Consider the following 23381-nt stretch of genomic DNA (forward strand, 5'->3'; position numbering starts at 1 on the left):
GCAAGTGTTTCTGTACATAACATAGTATCAGAAAAGGGTAAGACTCCAAGTTGAAATGGATCCTCTAGTCCCAAGCCAAGTTCAAAATTTTTCCAGGGCATCCCTGACCAGGAAGACAAGGACCTATTCAGATTCTAGATGACTTCCCTAACAATATCCATGCCTTGTTTGGTGTAACGCACTTATTGGAAACAAAAGCACAAACTGAGTCAATATTACAGGGAGCCGCTATAGCGGGGTCCCTATGGAGATGCAGTCCCAACTTGACCACTTATTTAGTGCATGCATGCTCAGTCGCTAAGTCATATCCAACTCTCGTTTGATCCCATGGACTAGGCTCCTCTGCCCATGGGGTTTTCTAGGCAAGAATAATGGAGTGGGTTGCCAATTTCTTCTCCAGGGCATCTTCCCCATCCAGGGATGGAACCTGTGTCTCCTGCTTGGCAGGCGGATTCTTTACCACTGAGCCACCGGGGAAGACCTGTCTAGAGTTCAGTCATTCAAGTTCTCTTCAAACCCCAGGAGGGGATGCCAACCCAACCACAGAATTTTCCCACTGTGCCTCATGTACACTCTGTCTCTTCCTCCCAGACTACTAAGACATATCAATGCTCCTCGGAAGACCAAGAGACTTGTAACCATCCCTAGCTGACCTTTAACTTGTTTCCTCCCTCAGTTCCTCAAATACCCAGTGGACTGCTCTTCTACGGAGATTTGCAGAACCTCAGCACTAACCTGCCCCTTTTCAGCAACTCAGAAATGTGGGCAACTGGCTTTGTAAAAAATAAAATCAAGTCCTAGTGGGTTAAATAGAAGTACTGGGAAGCAGCAGCTCTACAAGTGAGCGAAGAGCAGCCTGGGGGTGTTACAACCACAGGAGAACCTAAGGCGTCATGATGACACTTCACCTACGGTGTTGGGGGCGGGGAGATTAATTTAATAAATATATATTTACTATGTACTGCGACTTCACTCTCACTTTTTACTTTCCTGCATTGGAGAAGGAAATGGCAACCCACTCCAGCGTTCTTGCCTGGAGAACCACAGGGACGGCGGAGCCTGGTGTGCTGCCATCTATGGGGTCGCATAGAGTCGGACACGACTGAAGCGACTTAGCAGCAGCAGCAGCGATATATACATACCTACTGTGTATATATATGTCTTCAATTATAAAGAAATGTGCTTGGTGGGCGGGGGAACAAATGTGGCAGCCCTGCACAAGGCAGCGCCTCAGGAACTCCGCGGGTCACAGGGCAGCTGAGTCTATACCTCATATCACCCCGGGTCAGACGGAACCACCCCGGTTTATTTGCTCCAGAACACGTATCACACTTGGACAGTACTGCTTCGTTTGTCGCGCATTTTCTGTCTCCCGTTCTAGAATGTACCACAGGCCCAGAGAACGGGACACGGAAAGTGGTCAATAAATCGTTCTTGAACGGGGAATTGGCGGTTACCGAACGCGTACCTCAAGGAATGACTGAGTGAAACTTCGAACGAACGACTCGAAGCCTCGCCTAAGCACCTCAGTTCTCCTCAGCTCAGGTGAGTGCTCGGGGCAATGGTCCCGGGCTACGGCGGCCGGGAAGGTCAAGCCAGTTCCGGGCGGAAGTGCAAGCTCCGCAGGGCCCGCCCCGCGCGCACGCAGGCGCGGGTACCCACGCTTCCGGGAGATCACTTCCTCCACTGTCTCCTAGCAACGGCTGGAAGCGTTGTTGACATCCCAGGCCGCAGTGGCGCAGGTCTGAGCCCAGAGTCTCGCCGCCCATAAGATGGTAAATCCGGGATCTCTGTCAACAAGCCGCCCGCCAAGGGTGCCGACAGGCAGGGTCCCTTCGCTGCCCAGTTCTCGGGGCCGTAGGGAAGGTTGGGAGCTCCAGAAGCTTCTTGGAGGGGCGACACGGAGACGCTAGAGGGACCAAAGGGGGCGACCGTGGAGGAAGGGAAGATGTGTAGATGGGGGGAAGCTTTCTTGGGGAATAGATATCTAGGGGTGTCTTCTGGGAGTAATACTTGAGGAGGAAGAATATCGAGAAAGAGATACGGAAGGGATGAAAGATCCTGAGGGGACTGAGTTATCTCCTCGACAGCGAGGGAAGTTTGAAAGGGGAAGAGGCACCGTGGAGGAGAGAAAAATCACCCTGAGAGGAAAGAAAGACATGGGACAGAAGCGCAAGGGAATGGAGGAGAGGGGCGAGAAGGAGGAGCTATTGAGAGAGAAGAAAGAAAAATAAAGAGAAAAGAGGAAGTAGGGATGGGAGAAGGGAGGCGAAGAAAAGGAAAATAGAGAAAGAGGAGAGATCGAAAAAGAACAAACCGAAAGTGTTTTGGGTGTTTTTTGTTTTTAAAGGAGTGAAAAAGGTATTGACAATGGGAATTAAGAGACTAGACTATATAAGGAGGGCTCAGAAATCATGAAAGGAAAAAACACCTGGGAAAATAGAGGGACAGGCTGGGTCGAGCAGGGAGAGAGAAGTAAAACAGAAAAAGATAAAGAGGTCAGCGGATCTTGTAAGGAGCTGTGGACATTGTCCTATAGATGGCACAAAAAAAAGTAGTTATTTAATCCCCTGTTCAGGTATTATGCTTTAGCGCAGTGTTTCCCAAAGCGAGATGCAAACGTGAGTTGCTACTTTAAGATGGCTCAGAAACACCAAAAACCAGAGTGTATCACATCGTAGAAAGTTATTCCTCCTTCGTTTTTTTCAGCCTCTAGACTATATCCAGGAGAGACTTTCTGGCACTTTTAGGTCCTTTTAATACTTTGGCCATCTCGTGTGAAGAGTTGACTCATTGGAAAAGACTCTGATGCTGGGAGGGATTGGGGGCAGGAGGAGAAGGGGACGACAGAGGATGAGATGGCTGGATGGCATCACCGACTCGGTGGACGGGAATCTGAGTGAACTCCGGGAGTTGGTGATGGACAAGGAGGCCTGGCAAGCTGCGATTCATGGAGTCGCAAAGAGTCAGACACGACTGAGCGACTGAACTGAACTGAATGCCACTATCATCTATCATCAAGTAGTTTTTATTTTTCACCTGAAGTGCAAACCTCAGGCTCATAATTTTCATTGGAGTAGAATTTATTAATATGTTCTCTCTTTTTTATGGTTATTTCTGCCTGTGACAAATGATACAGGGTTTGCATTTGTGGTAGTGATGTATAGTTTCCTTTTAAAATGCATTCATTTAAACTTTTAGCAGTGAGATAATTCTAAAAATGTGCTGGGTCAATAATATAGATGTTATTTATAATGGCAGAAATTGAAAACCTGTTACACAAATGCCTGAAATTTAGAAAACACCTGCTATAGTGGTGGAAAGAGGAAATAAGTGCTCCCACCCACATTAGGGTCAAAAGAAAACTGAGTCAAAAGAAAACTGTCTTTTGACAAAAGTAACAACGCTCACCCATACAGTGTTGGAAACAAAATTAGTTTATAAACTCTCATCAAAAGACTCTGCAGAATACTGTTTGAATTCAGAATATCCAGTGATTACTGTTATGAAAAATATGCAGGCTGGAAAAATTATTCCTGATTTTAGCATTTGTAGAAGGAAAGAAACTGGTACAATATAGTCTATGCATAAGATTCAGAAAGCTACATTTAAAACCCAGTAATGGGATTATAACATTTATGGTTGAACATTCAGCTTGTCCTGAGATCCAGGCTGTAGTTACCAATAGAATCCTGGGGTACATTGTTTTCACAGACTATTTTTAATTTAATCATCTGAACTCCCAATTAGATGACATTTACAACTGAGAATATGATTTCTTACTAAGTGATGCTTTTAGAAGGAAGGAGGTAGTAATATAGCTCTATAAGTATTTTTTTAAGTCTATAATGTAGAAATGGGATTTTTTGTATGAATACAGAAAGATCAATGAATGAAAGATGACCAGGAGCAGATTTCTGTTCAACATAAAGGACACTTTTCCAGTGAATAGAGACAGATAAAAATGAAGTGAGCTCTTGTGAGGCAAGATTTCTGTCTCAACAAAAGTTCGGGGCAAGATGTTTTTCAGGGTTATATGTAGAGAATCTTATATAAGTTTGCATATGGGTGTTGACACTTTGAAAGCTCTCTTCCAAAAGCTGAGATTTAGCATCCAATACCTTAGTTTAAGGAGACAGAGGAGTAGGGATCTTTCTAAACATTACTCTCTTTAGGACTGGGACCACCATGAAGACTCTGGTTAATTTTTTTCCTGATCTCTTCCAGGCAGAGGTGGAGGAAACCCTAAAGAGGATCCAGAGCCATAAAGGGGTTATAGGAACGATGGTTGTAAATGCAGAAGGTAAATACATCACAGGCTGCCTTCTTGACACGCAGAAGCAGACCAAGAGCCTTTGTGTTCTTTGAAGTCTTAGGCAAACATCTTGGAATTTTAAATCAAAAGTATATTTTACGTATTTTAGCTGTATCATTTACTTATCAAACATCTATTGAGTGTCTATTAATTACATGCCAAGCACTCTGCTAAGAGGTAGGGGAATAAAATTTTTAATGTATATATATTCCTAAGAAGTGCTGTACATTGTCTAATTTTTAAAGCTTTGGTAAACACTCTTCTAACATTTCAGGAGGAGCTATAAAACTGTTACAATGAAATAAGAATACCATCGTTGGCAGTTTGCTTTCATTTTGAAATTGTAAAGCGTACAGTGTTTCAATCTTCATTTGAAAAGAAATTGTCCCTTCACCATAGCTAATGAAATCTTTGAGAATTAATTTTAATGTAATTTATAGTATAGTCTTCATGGTTATAGTTTAAGGAGGGCCAATACATTTCCACCTATGAAATCTGTAGACTTATACCAGAAACTTGCCTATTAACAGTCCACAGAGCCTTCTCTCTGGCACGTTGTTCCATGCTCAGCTATGGTGGCAGCCTCTTAAAGGCTTCTGCTGGCTTCATTGCTAATTCAGGCATCTGTAAGGGCGAGAGGTGCCACAGATCCCAGAATGTTAGTTGAAACAAGAGTAGCTACTTCACATAATTCACGGTATAACCATGGAATTGGCACACTGCCAACTCAGTGCTTGGCAACGGACTCTCACAGCTAATCATTATTATGGAGCAAATCCATCAATAAATATTTATTGAGCAACTACCCACTGAAAGTCTGTTTAAGCTCTGAACTTCAATCCCTTATTATTAAAAATGGAAAATAACCTACTTTACTGATGATTGTGACAAATAAGTGAAATAATAATTGTCAAGGGCCTGGCACAATACCCAATACTTAACAGAATTATAATGAAGTAGTTCTGTGAATGTGGAAATTTTTAATTTATTTGTACAGATAAAATATCTGATGTGTTTTATAAAATAATAAAATTTTAAAATGCTCAATGTCAAGACAATGTCAAGTAATAAATTCACCCAGCTTGAGCGATCAGGAGGGAGAGGTTTTAACCTCAGCCTGCAGGTAAATCAAGAGCTATGCCCAATATTTCCAGGAGGCAGTCCAGTCTGAGTCCATTGTTCTGGTTGAACTGATTTTAGTTCCAGGGTTTGCATAAGCTCTATCACACCCACTAAGATTTGAAGGGCTTCACAGAGAGGCTGTATTTGTTTTCTTTGGCTGCCATAACAAAGCACTACATACTTGGTGGCTTAAAAAGATTAGAGTTTATTCTCTCTCAGTTCTGGAAGGCTAGAAGTTGAAATCCAGGTGTCAGTGGTCCAGGCTTTCTTCAAAGAAGCATCCTTCCTTGCCTCTCTCCCGGCTTCTGGTGAGTTCCAGCAGTCCTTGCTGTATGCTTGCTTGTAAACGCATCGCTCCCACCTCTGCCTCCATCATCATGTGCGTTTTCCTCTTTGTACTCTCTCCTCTTCTTATAAGGACCTCAGTCATTGGGTTAGGTCCCACACTGATCTAGTATGACCTCACATCTTCAAAGACCCTGTTTCCATATAAGATCACATTCTGAGGTTTAGGGGAGGCTTGAATTTTGGAGGGTACTCTATTCAACCCATCTGGTGGCTCAGACAGTAAAGAATCTGCCTGCGATGCAGAGGACCTGGGTTCGATCCCTGGTTCAGGAAAATCCCCTGAAGAAGGGAATGGCCACCTACTCCAGTATTCTTGCCTGGAGAATTCCACTGACAGAGGAGCCTAGTGGGTTACAGTCTATGGGGTCAGATACAAAGAGTCAGATACAACTTAGCGACTAACTCAGGTACATTCATTCACCAATCCTGACACCGAGGACAATGTATCTAATGGCAGACTTAGTCTAAAGTTCATAATCCTGGCAATATGCTTTAAATATCGGAAAACTATCCATACCTTTTGATCTGTAATTCCACTCCTGGGAATTTATTTAAGGAGTAATGAAGAAAAGATTTAGGTGCAAAGGATCTCACAGAGGCATCACATATAACAGCAATAAAGTGAAAGTCACTCAGTCTTGCCCGACTCTTTGCAACCCCATGGACTCTACAATCCGTGGAGTTCTCCAGGCCAGGATACTGGAGTGGGTTCCCTTTCCCTTCTCCAGCAGATCTTCCCAACCCAGGGACCGAACCTAGTTCTCTCGCAATAAATACACAGACAAATAAGTAAATAACTCTCTCCCAGCAGTAGGGAAATTTTTGAATTAATTATGTAATATTTACTCAATGAACCATTACTCTATTTAAAATGTTGAAGAATATTTAGAGTCATGAAAAACTACTCACAATATCAGATGAAAAAAAAAGCAGGAAACAAAGCAGTAACCAGTATTTTTAAATCCTAAATACAGCCAGGCACACATACACACTGAAATCTGGAAAAAAGGCAGGGATGTGTTAACAGTGATTATCTCTTGAGCAGTTGAATTAAAGATGACTTTTATTTTCCTGAGGTCTCTCAATTAACACTTTTCTCATCCAAGGGTAACACAATATTATTTTTCATACTCATTAACTTCTAATTAACCTCTACTAGGAAAAGGTTGTGTTAAGGTTTGGGGCACTTTTCTGAAAGCCAAATTAACCTTTTCCCAAAAAATATAAATGAGGGGCTTATTTTTATGGTCAGATTATTAACAACCAGAGTGTATGACAAGGATGTTTATTAATAGCATATGGTATAAGTTGTGTGACTCGAATGAAATGAAATACTCCATCTCAACAGCCTACTCAAGTTTAAATGAACATGCCATTTATTACAATGTAGCTTTGCAGCATTCAGAAGTCCCATGAAATTTAACACTGTAAATATTTAACTAAGCTGCTGTTTGTGTGTTCTTGTTTTCTTCCAATGGTTTTAGTTGATTAATTCCAGGCAAATCATTTTAGCAGTTTTTTAGGTTTCTAACTGTGGTGAGGTAAGGCTTATACCATGTTTCTACATTAAATCTCATCCTCTGCCATGCTCAACAGAGTCCTTTGGTTTCACTATTTGAAACATAGACTTATCCATGACAATGAAGTGAGCTTATCAGTTTAACCCAGTGCTGAGGGGTGTAGGTTTTTGTTAGATTCTTTGTTAACATTGGTTTCCCATTTATAAAATAATTCATTGTTTACAATATTACAGTCCTGATCATTGAACTAGATACTTGTGAACATGCATATTCGTTTCCCAGACAGTCATATCCGTTGTATATTCTTATGTATATAAGCCTGATTTCTGCAGGCTCTTAATTTTAAATATTCTTGACATTTCTAACAATCCATCATTTGAATTTCATTAGATTTTATCCAACCATCCAGCCATTTCCTTTTATTTTTGAAATATAATCTAGCAACCAAAATACAAGTGCACAGTTGAAGAGTAACCACCTTAGTGGGATCATAAAGAGTCATATTTTTAAAGCAGTGTCATAAATTCAGGAATATTGAATTTATACTCGTTGTTCTAGAAGTTTCATTTTAGGAATTTATCCTACACACATGTGTATACAAATGTACAATGGCATCCACACAGTCATATTCTGTCACCTTGTTTATAAAAGGCAAAGACTGGGAACAGCCCAGATGCTTGTCGGGAAGATATATTAGTTACGTGCATTACAAAGCATCCATTCAACAGTCGCATTATACAGCGATTAAGAGGAATGCCCTCGCCTTATGTGGACTGAAGGCAACAACTTCCCAAGTGTATCAAATGGGAGAAGTTAAGGTACAGAATAGAGAATGATACAGGTAAAGAATACAAACATGAACATATTTAAACAGACTTAGAATATCTCTGCAAGGACACCAAAGAAACTGAGAGCAGTGGTTACCTCTCAGAAGGAGAAGTGGGTGCATTTTCTACCATGTGCTAAAATTACTTCCTAATAAATTATTTTTTAATTACTTCACATGGTCCCAAGCAAGAACTCAATAAATATTTGTTGATTGATTTTTTCCCCCCAAGGGTCCACAGCAATATGAAGAACTCCAAGAGTTTCCACGGTACACACTTATTATTCAGGAAGGCTAGGTCTATTATTTATTAACTTGGATCATGAATAGACTGACTAAGTAAGCCCGAGCATCTGATTCATAATCTTGTCATCTGCACTTTAAATAATTTATTCTGCTTGTATTTCTTTTTTGACACTGAGCAATGCAGACTTCGTAGGTAGTCACTCTTCGTGATGCAAAATAAAACTGTTTGGTCAAAAAGCACTCTTAAAAGGTGGAGCGCTTGCTCCACTTCCAGTCTCCTGCTTGGTAAAGACACACACGCTGTGATGGTTCGCGAGGTGTGAAAGACAGAACTGACTTCTGGAGAGAAAGTGGCCAGCAAACAATAATACAGAAATTAACAAGTTTTCTATGAAACCTTATTTACTGAAAAGGTTTTCCTTATAAATATTGTCCTCCTCATCTTGTTTGGCAAGACCTAACCTGGAGAGAATGGATATCTTAAAGGGGAAGGAAAGTAGTCTGTTTCAAAGTCAGAGTCGAGGCTTTCAAAGATTTTCATGAAAAACAAAGTCCCAAGTTAGAAGCACTCATACCAGTTTCTGGAGCTACATTCTCTGAGGGGAAAAACCAAGAGAGCCACCTTAGCCTTTTTTAATGATGGGCCTTCATTTGGGTTCCTGAGGAACTTGACAGCGATCCCAGATTCACCTTCATATGTCCCCCAAAACTCAAGGCACATTTGCAAATCAAATCCTTGGAACTCCCTGGCTTATTAGGTAGTTTTCAAAATAATATGAAGGTCAGCTCTGACTAGATACAATATATGTAAATACCTAGCACAGCACCTGTTCCACAATAAGCATGGAGTGAGCTGAAGAGAGGCTGGATGGATTTGAATGAATGAAATTATACTCACATATCTGTCTGGCTAGGTTTTTTCAGCTAAATTAGTAGCTTCTGTTTTACACTCATAATGAAACAATAGAGCACACAAGTAGCCAAATTTAATCACGCTTAAACCAAGAATGAGTGCAAACCAGGGAATGCCCAGCCAAACCACAGCATCTTTGTGGCTGTGTTTTCTAGCATAAAAGTTAACGTTTGCAAAATACTGTATGAAGAAGTTACGAAGAAATTCTGAAAACCCCTTTTGGTATACTCTCTAGCATGTGCAGATACACCCTTCTATCTGTGGTCTCAGGAAACTAGCACCATGTCACAAGTGAACTTTTCACAGCTTCTCTTGGTGAACTCACTATAGACAGGATGCTTGCTGCTGCTGCTGTTGCTTCAGTTGCATCCAACTCTGTGCAACCCTATAGATGGCAGCCCACCAGGCTCCGCTGTCCCTGGGATTCTCCAGGCAAGAACACTGGAGTGGGTTGCCATTTCCTTCTCCAATGCATAAAAGTGAAAAGCAAAAGGGAAGTCGCTCAGCCGTGTCCGACCCTTAGCGACTCCATGGACTGCAGCCCACCAGGTTCCTCCGTCCATGGGATTTTCCAGGCAAGAGTACTGGAGTGGGTTGCCATTGCTTTCTCCAGACAGGATGCTTAGGGGAATGCATTTCATATAGAAACGTGTGAAGTTACTACTGAAATAATCAATTAACAACTTCCAAAAGATTTGTGTACAAAAGTGGTCATCACCATTAGGTATGAAAACAAAAACACACAACCTAACAATCCAATAGTAGGGGGTTGATTATATTATGCTGTATCCAAAGAATAGTAAAGTCTACAGCCACTAAAAACCATGTCGATGGCACTGTCAACAAGGGAAACTTGTATGCTGCCGTTTGAATGAAGAAAAAAGCAACAGTCAAATCTACTTTTCTAATTTGATCCAACTAAATTTTAAAATCCATGTGGAGGCAGAAAGATTGGAAGGAAATAAAGTAAAATTGTTCCAGTGAGTAATATGAGTCATCACTTTCTCTTCCTTTTTAAAATTACCAGTATTTTCCAGTATTTCTATGATGCACCTATTACTTTTATAAAAAGAAAAGAAAAATGTTTAACCCATAATTAAATCTTGTACTAGGCATTCCCATCCGAACGACCTTGGACAACTCAACAACAGTTCAGTACGCCGGTCTCCTGCATCAGCTGACCATGAAGGCCAAGAGCACCGTCCGTGACATTGACCCCCAGAACGACCTAACTTTTCTTAGGATCAGATCCAAGAAGCATGAAATCATGGTAGCCCCAGGTAATCTGGCCCATTTCATTTCACATTTCAGGCATCTTTCTACTTTACTGGATAAAGGCTTTGTGTCTCAAAGGATGGGGATTGTGGGTTTTAACATGCACTATGACACATCACGTTCCTCAGTTATAAAATGAAGAAGTTTGAATCTGAAAATTCCTTGAAATTAGTCAAGAAGTTGGATTTTGCCCGTTTGTACCTGTTGTTAGTAAAATGTTTAGGAGGTATAGGTTTCCTGGTACGTGAACTTAGCACACAGACCTCCTGAAGAGTGGGAGAAATGTCTCCTATCCAGGGGATAAAGCAGAGGGTGGGTCAAAGGTCTGTTGGGTCTCAAACCTTCCCTGGGGCGGAGCCCGTTCACTGGGGCCACCAAAAGCCAGCCGCCACAGAAATACTTCTTTCCTTGAAGCAGGTGCATTCACTACGTTAGTGGATGTCAGTGTAAAACAGGACTCATGTTCCTAAATCTAGTCGAGATCAAACTTCTCTATAATGCAGCTATAAAATCAGAGTCGCCCACAAACTAAATAAAGCTTTACCTGCACCTGTGTTCTCACACAAGGTGCACATTAGAATTGCTTGGAGAGGTTTTTAAAAAATTTTACTGATACCTGGAACACCACCCCAGACCAATAGAATCTGGGGCTGGGCCCAGGTAATTTTTTTTTTTTTGAAAGCTCTGATGTGCAGCCAGGCTGGCAAACCACTGGTCTACACAAGGTCCAAGCGATGTGCTGAAGAGACAAGCAGATGAGCTGAAGCACTCATTTATTTGATTTTTAGGGTAGCCTAACACATAAAGCGGCTCCCCTGGTGGCTCAGTGGTAAAGAATCTGCCCGCCAAAGCAGGAGATGCAGGTTGATCCCTGGGCCAGGAAGATCCCTTGGAGTAGGAAACGGCAACCCACTCCAGTATTCTTACTGAGAAAACCCAGGGACAGAGGAGCCTGGTGGGGGACAGCCCATGGGGTCGCAGAGAGTCAGACATGACTTAGTGACTAAACAACAACAAATTTTAAGGGTGGATTAACTTTGTCCATCTCTCTCCGCAGATAAGGAATATCTTCTGATTGTCATTCAGAATCCATGTGAATAGACCTGCAGCAGCCAAGTCCTATGATGCCGGGCTGAAAACACTTCTCTCTCTAAAGATTCCTGAGGTTATAATCCAATCTAGGTGATCTTTTGGACAGTCCTTTCTATTTTCACATTTAAACTCTTTACATGTCTCATTTAGTCCCTTTTAAATGTATTGTAAATTTGTGATTTAACTATATAATAAATAAGTTTCTTAAAGAAACAGTAGTAAAGATTAATAAAACTAAAAGCTGGTTCTTTGAGAAGATAAACAAAATAGACAAACCTTTAGCCAGACTCATCAACAAAAAAAGAGAAAGAATCAAATAAAATTAGAAATGAAAAAGGAGAGGTTACAACAGACAATGCAGAAATACAAAGGATTATAAGAGACTATTATGAACAACCATATGGCAATACAATGGTAACCTGGAAGAAACAGACAGAAATGGAAGAAATGGACAGTTCAATATTCCAAGACTGAACCCGGAAGAAATAGAAATTATGAATCCAGTTACAAGCACTGAAATTGAAGCTGTGATCAAAAATCTCCCAAAAGACAAAAGCCCAGGACCAGATGGTTTCATAGGAGAATTCTATCAAATGTTTAGAGAAGAGCTAATGCCAATCCTTCTGAAACTCTTTCAAAAAATTTCAGAGGAAGGAACACTTCCAAACTCATTCTACAAGGCCACCATCACCCTGATACCAAAACCAGTCAAAGACAATACACAGAAAGGAAAACTACAGGCAAGTATCACTGATGAGCATAGATGCAAAACTCCACAACAAAAGTTTAGCAAACAGAATTCAGCAACACGTCAGAAAGCTCAGACACCATGATCTAATTGGGTTTATTCCAGGGATGCAAGGATTCTTCAATATGTGCAAATCAATCAGTATGATATACCATATTAACAGATTGAAAGATAAAAACCATATGGTAATCTCAATAGATGCAGAAAGAGACTTTGACAAAATTCAGCACCCATTTATGATTAAAACTCTTTAAAAAATAGGCGTAGAAGGAATCTACCTCAACATAGTAAAGGCCATATATGATAAACCTACAGCAAACATTATTCTCAATGGTGAGAAACTGAAAGCATTCCCCCTAAGATTGGGAACAAGACAAGGGTGTCCACTTTCACCACTGTTATTCAACATAGTTTTGGAAGTCCTAGCTATGGCAATCACCCACTCCAGTACTCTTGCCTGGAAAATCCCATGGACGGAGGAGCCTGGTAGGCTGCAGTCCATGGGCTCGCTGTGAGCAACTTCACTTTCACTTTTCACTTTCATGCATTGGAGAAGGAAATGGCAACCCACTCCAGTGTTCTTGCCTGGAGAATCCCAGGGATGGGGAGCCTGGTGGGTTGCCATCTATGGGGTCGCACAGAGTCGGACACGACTGAAGTGACTTAGCAGCAGCAGCAGCAGCTATGGCAATCAGAGAAGAAAAAGAAATAAAAGTTCCTGGGTAGGAAGAATCAATTCTGTGGAAATGACTATACTACCAAATGCAATCTACAGATTCAGTGTGATCCCTATCAAATTACCAATGACATTTTTCACAGAACTAGAACAAAAAAATTCACAATTCATATGGGAATGCAAAAGACCCCAAATAGCAAAAGCAGTCTTGAGAAAGAAGAATGGAGCTGAAGGAATCAACCTTCCTGACTTCAGATTATACTACAAAGCTACAGTCATCAAGACAGTATGGTACTGGCACAAAAATAGAATTATAGACCAATGGAACAAGGTAGAAGCCCAGAAATAAATCCATGCACCTATGGGTACCTTATTTTTGACAAAGGAGGCAAGAATATACAATAGGGGCAAAGACAGCCTCTTCAATAAATGGTGCTGGGAAAATTGGACAGCTACATGTAAAAGAATGAAATTAGAACACTTCCTAACACCATACACCAAGATACACTCAAAATGGATTAAATACCTAAATGTAAAACCAGAAACGATAAAACTCTTAGATGAAAACATAGGCAGAAACTTATGACCCAGCAATCCCACTGCTGGGCATACACACCGAGGAAACCAGAATTGAAAGAGACACATGTACCCCAATGTTCATCGCAGCACTGTTTATAATAGCCAGGACATGGAAACAACCTAGATGTCCATCAGCAGATGAATGGATAAGAAAGCTGTGGTACATATACACAATGGAGTATTACTCAGCCGTTAAAAAGAATTCAATTGAATCAGTTCTGATGAGATGGATGAAACTGGAGCCAATTATACAGAGTGAAGTAAGCCAGAAAGAAAAACACCAATACAGTATACTAACACATATATATGGAATTTAGGAAGATGGCAATGACGACCCTGTATGCAAGACAGGAAAAAAGACACAGATGTGTATAACGGACTTTTGGACTCAGAGGGAGAGGGAGAGGGTGGGATGATTTGGGAGAATGGGAATTCTAACATGTATACTATCATGTAAGAATTGAATCGCCAGTCCATGTCTGACGTAGGGTGCAGCATGCTTGGGGCTGGTGCATGGGGATGACCCAGAGAGATGTTGTGGGGAGGGAGGTGGGAGGGGGGGGTCATGTTTGGGAATGCATGTAAGAATTAAAGATTTTAAAATTTAAAAAATTAAATTAAATTAAATTAAAAAAAAAAAACACTCGATGACATAAATCAAAGCAAGATCCTCTATGACCCACCTCCTAGAGTAATGGAAATAAAAACAAAAGTAAATAAGTGGGACCTGATTAAACTTGAAAAGCTTTTGCACAGCAAAGGAAACTATAAGCAAGGTGAAAAGACAACCCTCAGAATGGGAGAAAATAATAGCAAATGAAACAACTGACCAAGGATTAATTTCCAAAATATACAAGCAGCTCATACAACTCAATAGTGGGAAAACAAACAACCCAATCAAAAAGTGGGGGAAAGACCTAAACAGTTATTTCTCCAAAGAAGACATACAGATGGCTAATAAACACATGAAAAGATGCTCAGCATAGCTCATTACTAGAGAAATGCAATCAAAACTACAACGAGATAGTACCTCACACTGGTCAGAATGGCCATCACCAAGAAGTCTACAAACAATAAATGCTGGAGAGAGTGTGGAGCAAAGGGAACACTCTTGCACTGTTGGTGGGAATGCACATTGGCACAGCCACTATGGCAGACGGTATGGAGATTCCTTAAAAAACTGGGAATAAAACCACCATATGACCCAGAAATCCCACTCCTGGGCACATACCCTGAGGAACCCAAAATTGAAAAATACACATGTATCCCATTGTTCACTGCAGCACTATTTACAATAGCTAGAACATGGAAGCAACCTAGATGTCCATCATCAGATGAACGGATAAAGGAGTTGTGATACATATACACAATGGAATATTACTCAGCCATAAAAAGGAATTTATTTGAGACAGTTCCGATGAGGTGGATGAACCTAGAATCTATTATCCAGAGTGAAGTAAGTCAGAAAGAGAAATATAAATATCGTATTCTAACACATATATATGGAATCCAGAAAAATGGTACTGAAGAGTTTATTTACAGGGCAGCAGTGGAGAAACAGACATAGACTAATGTACATGGGGAGAGGGAGGAGAGGGTGAGATGTATGGAAAGAGCAACATGGAAACTTACGTTACCATATGCAAAATAGATAGCCAATGGGAATTTGCTGTATGGCTCAGGAAATTCAAACAGGGGCTCTGTATCAACCTAGAGGGGTGGGATGGGGCGGGAGATGGGAGGGAGGTACAAAAGGGAGGAAATATATGTATACCTACGGCTGATTCATGTTGAGGTTTGACAGAAAACAACAAAATTCTGTAAAGCAATTATCATTTAATTAAAAAATAGATAAAATTTTACTGATACCTGAAACTCCACCCCAGACCAATAAAGTCAGAATCTCTGGGGCTGGGCCCAGGTAATGGGTTTGTTTTTTTGTTTGTTTGTTTTTTTTGAAAGCTCAGCAGGTGATTCTGATGTGCAGCCAGGCTGGCAAACCACTGGTCTACACAAGGTCCAAGTGATGTGCTGAAGAGACAAGCAGATGAGCTGAAGCACTCATTTATTTGATTTTTAGGGTAGCCTAACACATAAAGCGGCTCCCCTGGTGGCTCAGTGGTAAAGAATCTGCCCGCCAAAGCAGGAGATGCAGGTTGATCCCTGGGCCAGGAAGATCCCTTGGAGTAGGAAACGGCAACCCACTCCAGTATTCTTACTGAGAAAACCCAGGGACAGAGGAGCCTGGTGGGGGACAGCCCATGGGGTTGCAGAGAGTCAGACATGACTTAGTGACTAAACAACAACAAAATTTTAGGGTGGATTAAACTTTGTCCGTCTAGTCAAGGCTATGGTTTTTCCTGTGGTCATGTATGGATGTGAGAGTTGGACTGTGAAGAAGACTGAGCGCTGAAGAATTGATGCTTTTGAACTGTGGTGTTGGAGAAGACTCTTGAGAGTCCCTTGGACTGCAAGGAGATCCAACCAGTCCATTCTGAAGGAGATCAGCCCTGGGATTTCTTTGGAAGGAATGATGCTAAAGCTGAAACTCCAGTACTTTGGCCACCTCATGTGAAGAGCTGACTCATTGGAAAAGACTCTGATGCTGGGAGGGATTGGGGGCAGGAGGAGAAGGGGACGACAGAGGATGAGATGGCTGGATGGCATCACTGACTCGATGGACGTGAGTCTGAGTGAACTCTGGGAGTTGGTGATGGCCAGGGAGGCCTGGCGTGCTGCGCTTCATGGGGTCGCAAAGAGTCAGACATGACTGAGCGACTGAACTGAACTGAGCTAAAACTTTATCCATCTCTCTCTGCAGATAAGGAATGTCTTCTGATCGTCATTCAGAATCCATGTGAATAGACCTGCAACAGCCAAATTCTGTCTTGTGATGCCGGGCTGAAAACACTTCACTCTCTAAAGATTCCTGAGATTATAATCCAATCAAAGTGATCTTTTGGACAGTCCTTTCTATTTTTGCATTTAAACTCTTTACATATCTCATTTAGTCCCTTATGAATGTATCATAAATTTGTGATTTAACTGTATAATAAATCAGTTCTGGTAGTTATGTCACCTCTTTTTTTTCTTTTTTTCGTTTATTGAATTGGCCAAAATGTTTGTTCAGGGTTTTCCGTAAGATGTCATGGAAAAACCGAATGAACTTTCTGGCCATACCCAAAACTGAAGCATTCTGCTGTCAAGGCAGACTTCCTTGTGACAGTTCTTTTAGTCTAGAAGTAAATATTCAGCCTCCTGAATATTCTTTGGAAGGACTGATGTTAGAGCTGAAACTCTAATACTATGGCCACCTGATGTGAAGAACTGACTCATTTGAGAAGCCCCTGATGCCGGGAAAGATTGAGGGTGGGTGGAGAAGGGGACGACAGAGGGTGAGATGGCTGGATGGCATCACTGACTCAACAGGCATTAGTTTGGGTAAACTCCAGGAGCTGGTGATGGACAGGGAGGCCTGGTGTGCTGTAGTCCATGGAGTCACAAGGAGTCAGACACGACTGAGCGACTGAACTGAACTGAACAGCCACCAAGAATCAGAAGTGTGATTTTGCCCATTTCGCTCACATGCCCAGGAGATTCAGCAGAGTCCTGTGGGGTGCAGGCGAAGCAGGGTGTCCCAGCCCTCAAGGAGGGTTAAGTGCCTTCCCAGGTTAAACAAGGACAGTAGGAAGTCAGGAGCATGGTTCTCAGTTGGATCAGCACCACCACCTGCAAAACTCCTCAGGCTTGTCCCTCCATCGCACTAGCCTGAGCAAACCAGGAGCTGGTTCTGAGCAAGGACACACATGTCTAAGGCTGCCTACATAATTCTGGAAGGGTATATGTCTTTTTTTATATATATATATAATTTTTAAAGTGTTGAATTTGTCACAATGTTGCTTCTGTTTTATGGTTTTGTTTTGTGGCCCTGAGGCATGTTGGATCTTAGCTCCTCAGCCAGGGATCAAACCTGCACCCCCTCCACTGGAAGGCGAAGTCTTAACCACTGGGCCACCAGGGAAGTCCCAGGAAGCTTTATTTCTACTAAGTATTTCAAACACTCTGCAAACGATAACGATGATAGAACAAATACCACAGATTTTCCACGACCCACAGAGCATAGATGCCAACTTCTGTCATATTTGCCTTATATCCATTTTTTCCTAATAATTGTTTTATTTTGAGATCACTAAAGAGCCACATGAAATCGTAAGAAATAACATAGATCCTGTGTAGTCTACCCAGTTTCCACCATGGCAGCATCTTTCAAAACTATAGTGCAACATCACTGTTTAGAATAGCCAGGACATGGAAGCAAGCTAGATGTCCATCAGCAGATGAATGGATAAGAAAGCTGTGGTACATATACACAGTGGAGTATTACTCAGCCATTACAAAGAATACATTTGAATCAGTTCTAATGAGGTGGATGAAACTGGAGCCAATTATACAGAGTGAAGTAAGCCAGAAAGAAAAACACCAATACAGTATACTAACACATATATATGGAATTTAGAAAAATGGTAACGATAACCCTGTATGCGAGACAGCAAAAGAGACACAGATGTATAAAACAGTCTTTTGGACTCTGTGGGAGAGGGCGAGGGTGGGATGATTTGGGAGAATGGCATTGAAACGTATAATATCATATAAGAAACGAATCACCAGTCTAGGTTTGATGCAGGGTGCAGGATGCTTGGGGCTGGTGTACTGGGATGACCCGGAGGGATGGTGTAGGGGAGGAAGTGGGAGGGGGGTTCAGAATTGGGAACATGTGTACACTCGTGGCGGATTCATGTTGATGTGTGGCAAAACCAATACAATACTGTCAAGTAAAAAAAAAAAAAAAAAAACTATAGTGCAACATCATAACCAGGAAGTAGACCCCAATTCAGCCCAACCATGGAGCATTTCCATAAACACCAGAGTGACTCATGGTACCCTTTTGCAGCAAGCCCCCAAACCTCTGGCACCCAGCAATCTGTCCTCCATTTCCATAATTCTGTCACATCCAGAAGGTTGTTCAATAGATGGAATCACACAGGACATAGCCTCTTGGGATTGACTTTTTTTCACTCAGCATAGTTTTGTTGAGATTCATCCAAAAAATAAGAAAAATTTCCGATTATTCACTTGAATTAAAAAGATTAAAAAACACAATGTATATATAATTTTGTATACTATCATGTAAGAATTGAATCGCCAGTCTATGTCCGATGCAGGATACAGCATGCTTGGGGCTGGTGCACGGTGATGACCCAGAGAGATGTTATGGGGAGGGAGATGGGAGGGGGGTTCATGTTTGGGAACACATGTACACCCGTGGTGGATTCATGTCAATGTATGGCAAAACAAATACAGTATTGTAAAGTAAAATAAAGTAAAAATTAAAATTAAAAAAAAAACACAATGTATATATAATTTTATGGGGAGAAAGGAATTGCTTTAAATAGGATTGTATTCCTTGCTGGCATGTTTCTTCTTCTTTTAAATAATAAGTGTACTGATCTGAATCCCTAAAAAGTATTAAGTGTTAAAATTTTTTAGATTAAGAAACATTATGGGTACAACTGCAGCCTGTCTGCCCCTCAAGGCCTCGGCCCTCTCCTTTCCCAGCTGATTGCTTTTCTGTCTGTCTGTCTGTTTTAAGATGTCTCGAATGACTTGTCTCGGCTACACTGGCCTGGCTGCGGCTGGCCGGGCTTGCCCTAGCTGTGAGTGGGGGCTGCTCTCCACCGAGGCCTGTGGGCTTCTCACTGGTGCCTTCTGTTGAGAGAGGGTTCAGTAGGTGTGGTGCATGGGCTTAGTTGCCCCTGTGCATGTGAAATCTTCCCAGAGCAGCGATTGAGCCTGTCTCCCCTGCATTGGCAGGCAAATTCGTAACCACAGAACCACCAGGGAAGCCCACCCCCAGGATTCTTGTCAGATGCCCAAGTTACCTTGCACAGGGGTCCGCAGGCACTTCCCCACAACTCCTCCAAGGCACGCCAGGAGTGAGGGACAGCGCAGGACAAGTTTAGTTCCACACTGCCGCAGCGCCAGCTGGCATCCTGAGGGGCTACCATGGCCCCACTCAGGCAGTGTGTTAGTCGCTCAGTTGTGCCCGACTCTTTGCAGCCCCATGGACTGCATCCTACCAGGCTCCTCTGTCCGTGGGATTTCCCAGGCAAGAACACTGGAGTGGGCTGCCATTTCCTTCTCCAGGGGATCTTCCCGACCCAGGGGTCAAACCTGGGTCTCCTACACTCCAGGCAGATTCCTTACCATCTGAGCTACGAGGGAAGCCTCCACTCAGGCAGACCGTAGTGTAATCTGAGCAGCAAGCAAGGGCCGAGGCAAAGCCCTCAGATGAAAGGGGTTTGATCAGCACGTGATGAGGGGAGAGGAGGCAGGTCAAGGCTGAGAGAGACCATGGCCGCTGAAGCCAAACAGCTAAGTCTATCCGCACAGCAGAAGTCTGCGCCCCACTGCAGATCGCAGCGCCCCTGGAAAGCAAGACCAACATGCATATGCTCTGAAAATGCTCTCCAGATATTCGCAGTATGGCTCCAGGCTGAGAGCCGCTGCTGTTACTCAACAATGGGTCTTACTGGGGTAGCGAGGAGAGGAGCCCAAGGCAACAGATAAATATACCAGTTCCAGCCTGGGAACAGCCCTGCGGTTCTCCCACATCGTCCAGCCAGCTGAGCCCTAGATTTACAAAGAGGTTGCTGACTCTGTCTCTGGAGAGAACGGAACAAATGAGGAAATGAGCTTCAATTACAGCAGAAGTGAGTTCTTCCTAAAAGGGGGATGAATAAACAGAAGGGACAGACTGCAGAATAGAGAACCTGTATACTATAGCACATATTCGACTTTCAAGCATTTCCCCCACACTTTTTATTTTAAAAAATTTCAGCATTGCAGAAGAATCAACACCCACATAAGTTTCATCACATTTACCGACTCAGTATTTTACATTTCTTCATACCTCTCTCCATATAGTCCATATATAGACTATACGGCTATATTATATACTTATAGCCTCAATATCACACTTAAGAAATGTATTAATTGATATAATACTATTAGCTAATATATAGTCATATTCAAATTTCCCCAGTGGTCCCCTCATGCCCTTTATGCTGCTGCTGCTGCTAAGTCACTACAGTCGCGTCCGACTCTGTGCGACCCCATAGACGGCAGCCCACCAGGCTCCCCCGTCCCTGGGATTCTCCAGGCAAGAAACAGGCAAGAACATTGGAGTGGGTTGCCATTTCCTTCTCCAATGCATGAAAGTGAAAAGTGAAAGTGGAGTCACTGAGTTGTGTCCAACTCTTCGCGACCCCATGGACTGCAGCCCACCAGGTTCCTCCATCCATGGGATTTTCCAGGCAAGAGTACTGGAGTGGGGTGCCATTGCCTTCTCCGCATGTTCTTTATAGCTAAGTTTTAATCCTGCTTTCTATCAAGGGTAGCATGTTACATTGTGTGGTCATGTCTCCAGCTTTTCAGCTGTTTTCAGAACCCCTGTTTTCTATTCTCCACTTCAAGGTGGTATCAAATTTGTGCTTGTTCTCCCTTGAGTCCCCCGTGCCATCTGCTCCCCATCCCCCTTGAGCCCCTCCTGATTGGACCCAGGGGCTGCCTGTAAGAGTAGAGGAAATTCAGCCCTAGAGCTGGTCTTCATCACTCGTGACTGCTTCTCCTTCCTTCTGTCATGACTCAGAGACCAGACATACTACCACGGACCCAACCTCACCCTTCAACCCAAAGAGGTCTGGGTACCATAACAATACCCAGTGGTCCAGGGGACACTTCTACATGTGCTGACCATCTCCAACATGAAGAACATCTCATGAGAAGCCGAGCAGCAAGGAAATGCACTATTGACGGAGAGGATCGTTGACATCATCTATCTGAGTCCCTGGTGTTACAGGTGAAGGTTTCACCTGAGCCAGGTGTGCAGTGTCCTTCAGGAATCGAATATGTGAGTTTGTACTGAACTGGTCATGCTATGGGCTTCCCTGGTGGCTCAGACGGTAAAGAATCTGCCTGCAGTGTGAGAGACAGTTTCGATCCCTGGGTCGGGAAGATCTGGAGAAGGGAATGGCTACCCACTCCAGTAATCCTGCCTGGAGAATCCCATGAACAGAGGAGCCTAGTGGACTACAGTCCATGGGGCCACAAAGAGTCGGACACAACTAAGCAGCTAACACTTTCACTTCACTTTTCTCTTTTTTGGAATTGGGGCTCATGATCTCATCAGAGGGCTCATGTGCTTGTGAGACCCCCTCCATACCCTCCAGAAAAAATTGTTTGGAGGAGGTAGAGATTATCTCACTGTTATACAATGTACCAGAGGCAACGTTTGATTGCAATCCCCAAATCTGTCCTCTCCCCATCGTTTCACAGCCCACCCAGAGCTCAACAGCAGATGCACGGCTGAGTGGAAGAGCCACTTCCTCCCTCCGGGCCAGGCCAGAAATGTCAAGCCCCACTGGAGATGTAGCAGTGGGAGAGCTCTGGCAGGCGCAGGTGCCACCGCTCCACGTGCCAGGACTCTGTGTGGCTCTTCTGAGCAAGAACCTCCCTCCATTCCACGGGGCAGGGAACTCGGCTGCCGTCCTGCCTGCACTTTCGCACCCAAGGGAACCTGTAACCCTTTGCTGGAGGCAGAGACTGTGGCAGAGAACTTGCCAAACCCAGTGGCAGTGGAGGAGGATGTGATATTAGGAAATCTGTGCCACGTCTCTCTGCCTCAGCAGAGAGAAACCCACATTCCCCTTGGATTCCTAACAGCAGAGTAAATTAGCTCATTTAAAAAGATATCACAAGATGTCTGTATCTATAGACTCAAGGTCCACATTCATACAAAACCACGGATAGAGTTTTCATTTCTTGTGAGAAGTACAAGCCTGGACTCACTGGGGCCTCTCTGTAGTCCAACTTGCTATAAATTTTATCTGAACAATAGGAGAGCTATTCACAGACTCTCTGGAGGAACATATCCCAACCATCAATATTAATGAGAATGAACCTGGAAAGACCAGCTTAATAAAATAGATAAAATGCATTTACACATCATTAGCATGATGAGCTCCCAAATTTTCATCACTGAACAGCCAGCCCATTTCAGAAGAGTTTGGTCAGGAAACTGCCCAAAGGTCCAGAGAGTACCTGCCTCTCAAAGCCACGTTCCCTGTGTATGTCCTGCTTTTGAGCTAGATCACCTCTTCAAAGGGGTAGGTCTGGTGGCTCAGGTGATAAAGAATCTGCCTGCAGTGTAGGAGACCCAGGTTCGATCCCTGGGTCGGAAAGATCCCCTAGAGAAGGGCATGGCAACCGGCTCCAATATTCCTGCCCAGAGAATCCCACAGACAGAGGAGCCTGGCGGGCTATACAGTCCATGGGTTCACAAAGAGTCAAAATGACTGAGCAACTAACAGTTTTCACTTTTTTTTTTCACCTCTTCAAAACCAAAAATTGCCATAGATCAAGACTTGGATTCTGCCCCACTCCTTTCTTGGCCTTCAATAAATCACAGTCCCCAATATGTCTTTGACATGGGGGGAAATACCCTTATTCTTCTGCATTTAGAAAATGTGTCATAATATATGCCCTTGAATAATACAGCCATAGGTAGTCAATCAACCAATATTTGGTCTTACAGTTCCAGTTTTAAGAAAAAAGTAGATCATGTTTTGGGCCACAGCAGACCTTTCAGAGTGATGGTAACACC

The 23381-nt window shown here is 42.8% G+C and overlaps 1 protein-coding gene across 1 annotated transcript; it reads left to right on the forward strand.

Annotated features, from left to right (window-relative positions):
- The first annotated feature begins 1631 nt into the window (after window positions 1-1631).
- DYNLRB2 (dynein light chain roadblock-type 2) lies at window positions 1632-11870 on the forward strand. The gene is made up of 4 exons (XM_069552508.1): window positions 1632-1775; window positions 4228-4303; window positions 10403-10570; window positions 11623-11870. The coding sequence occupies exons 1-4, from the start codon at window positions 1773-1775 to the stop codon at window positions 11664-11666; spliced, it is 291 nt and encodes a 96-aa protein (XP_069408609.1). The 5' UTR covers window positions 1632-1772; the 3' UTR covers window positions 11667-11870.
- Window positions 11871-23381: the final 11511 nt, after the last annotated feature.

This window comes from Ovis canadensis, chromosome 14 (assembly GCF_042477335.2).
Source record: "Ovis canadensis isolate MfBH-ARS-UI-01 breed Bighorn chromosome 14, ARS-UI_OviCan_v2, whole genome shotgun sequence".
Lineage (NCBI taxonomy): Eukaryota > Metazoa > Chordata > Mammalia > Artiodactyla > Bovidae > Ovis > Ovis canadensis.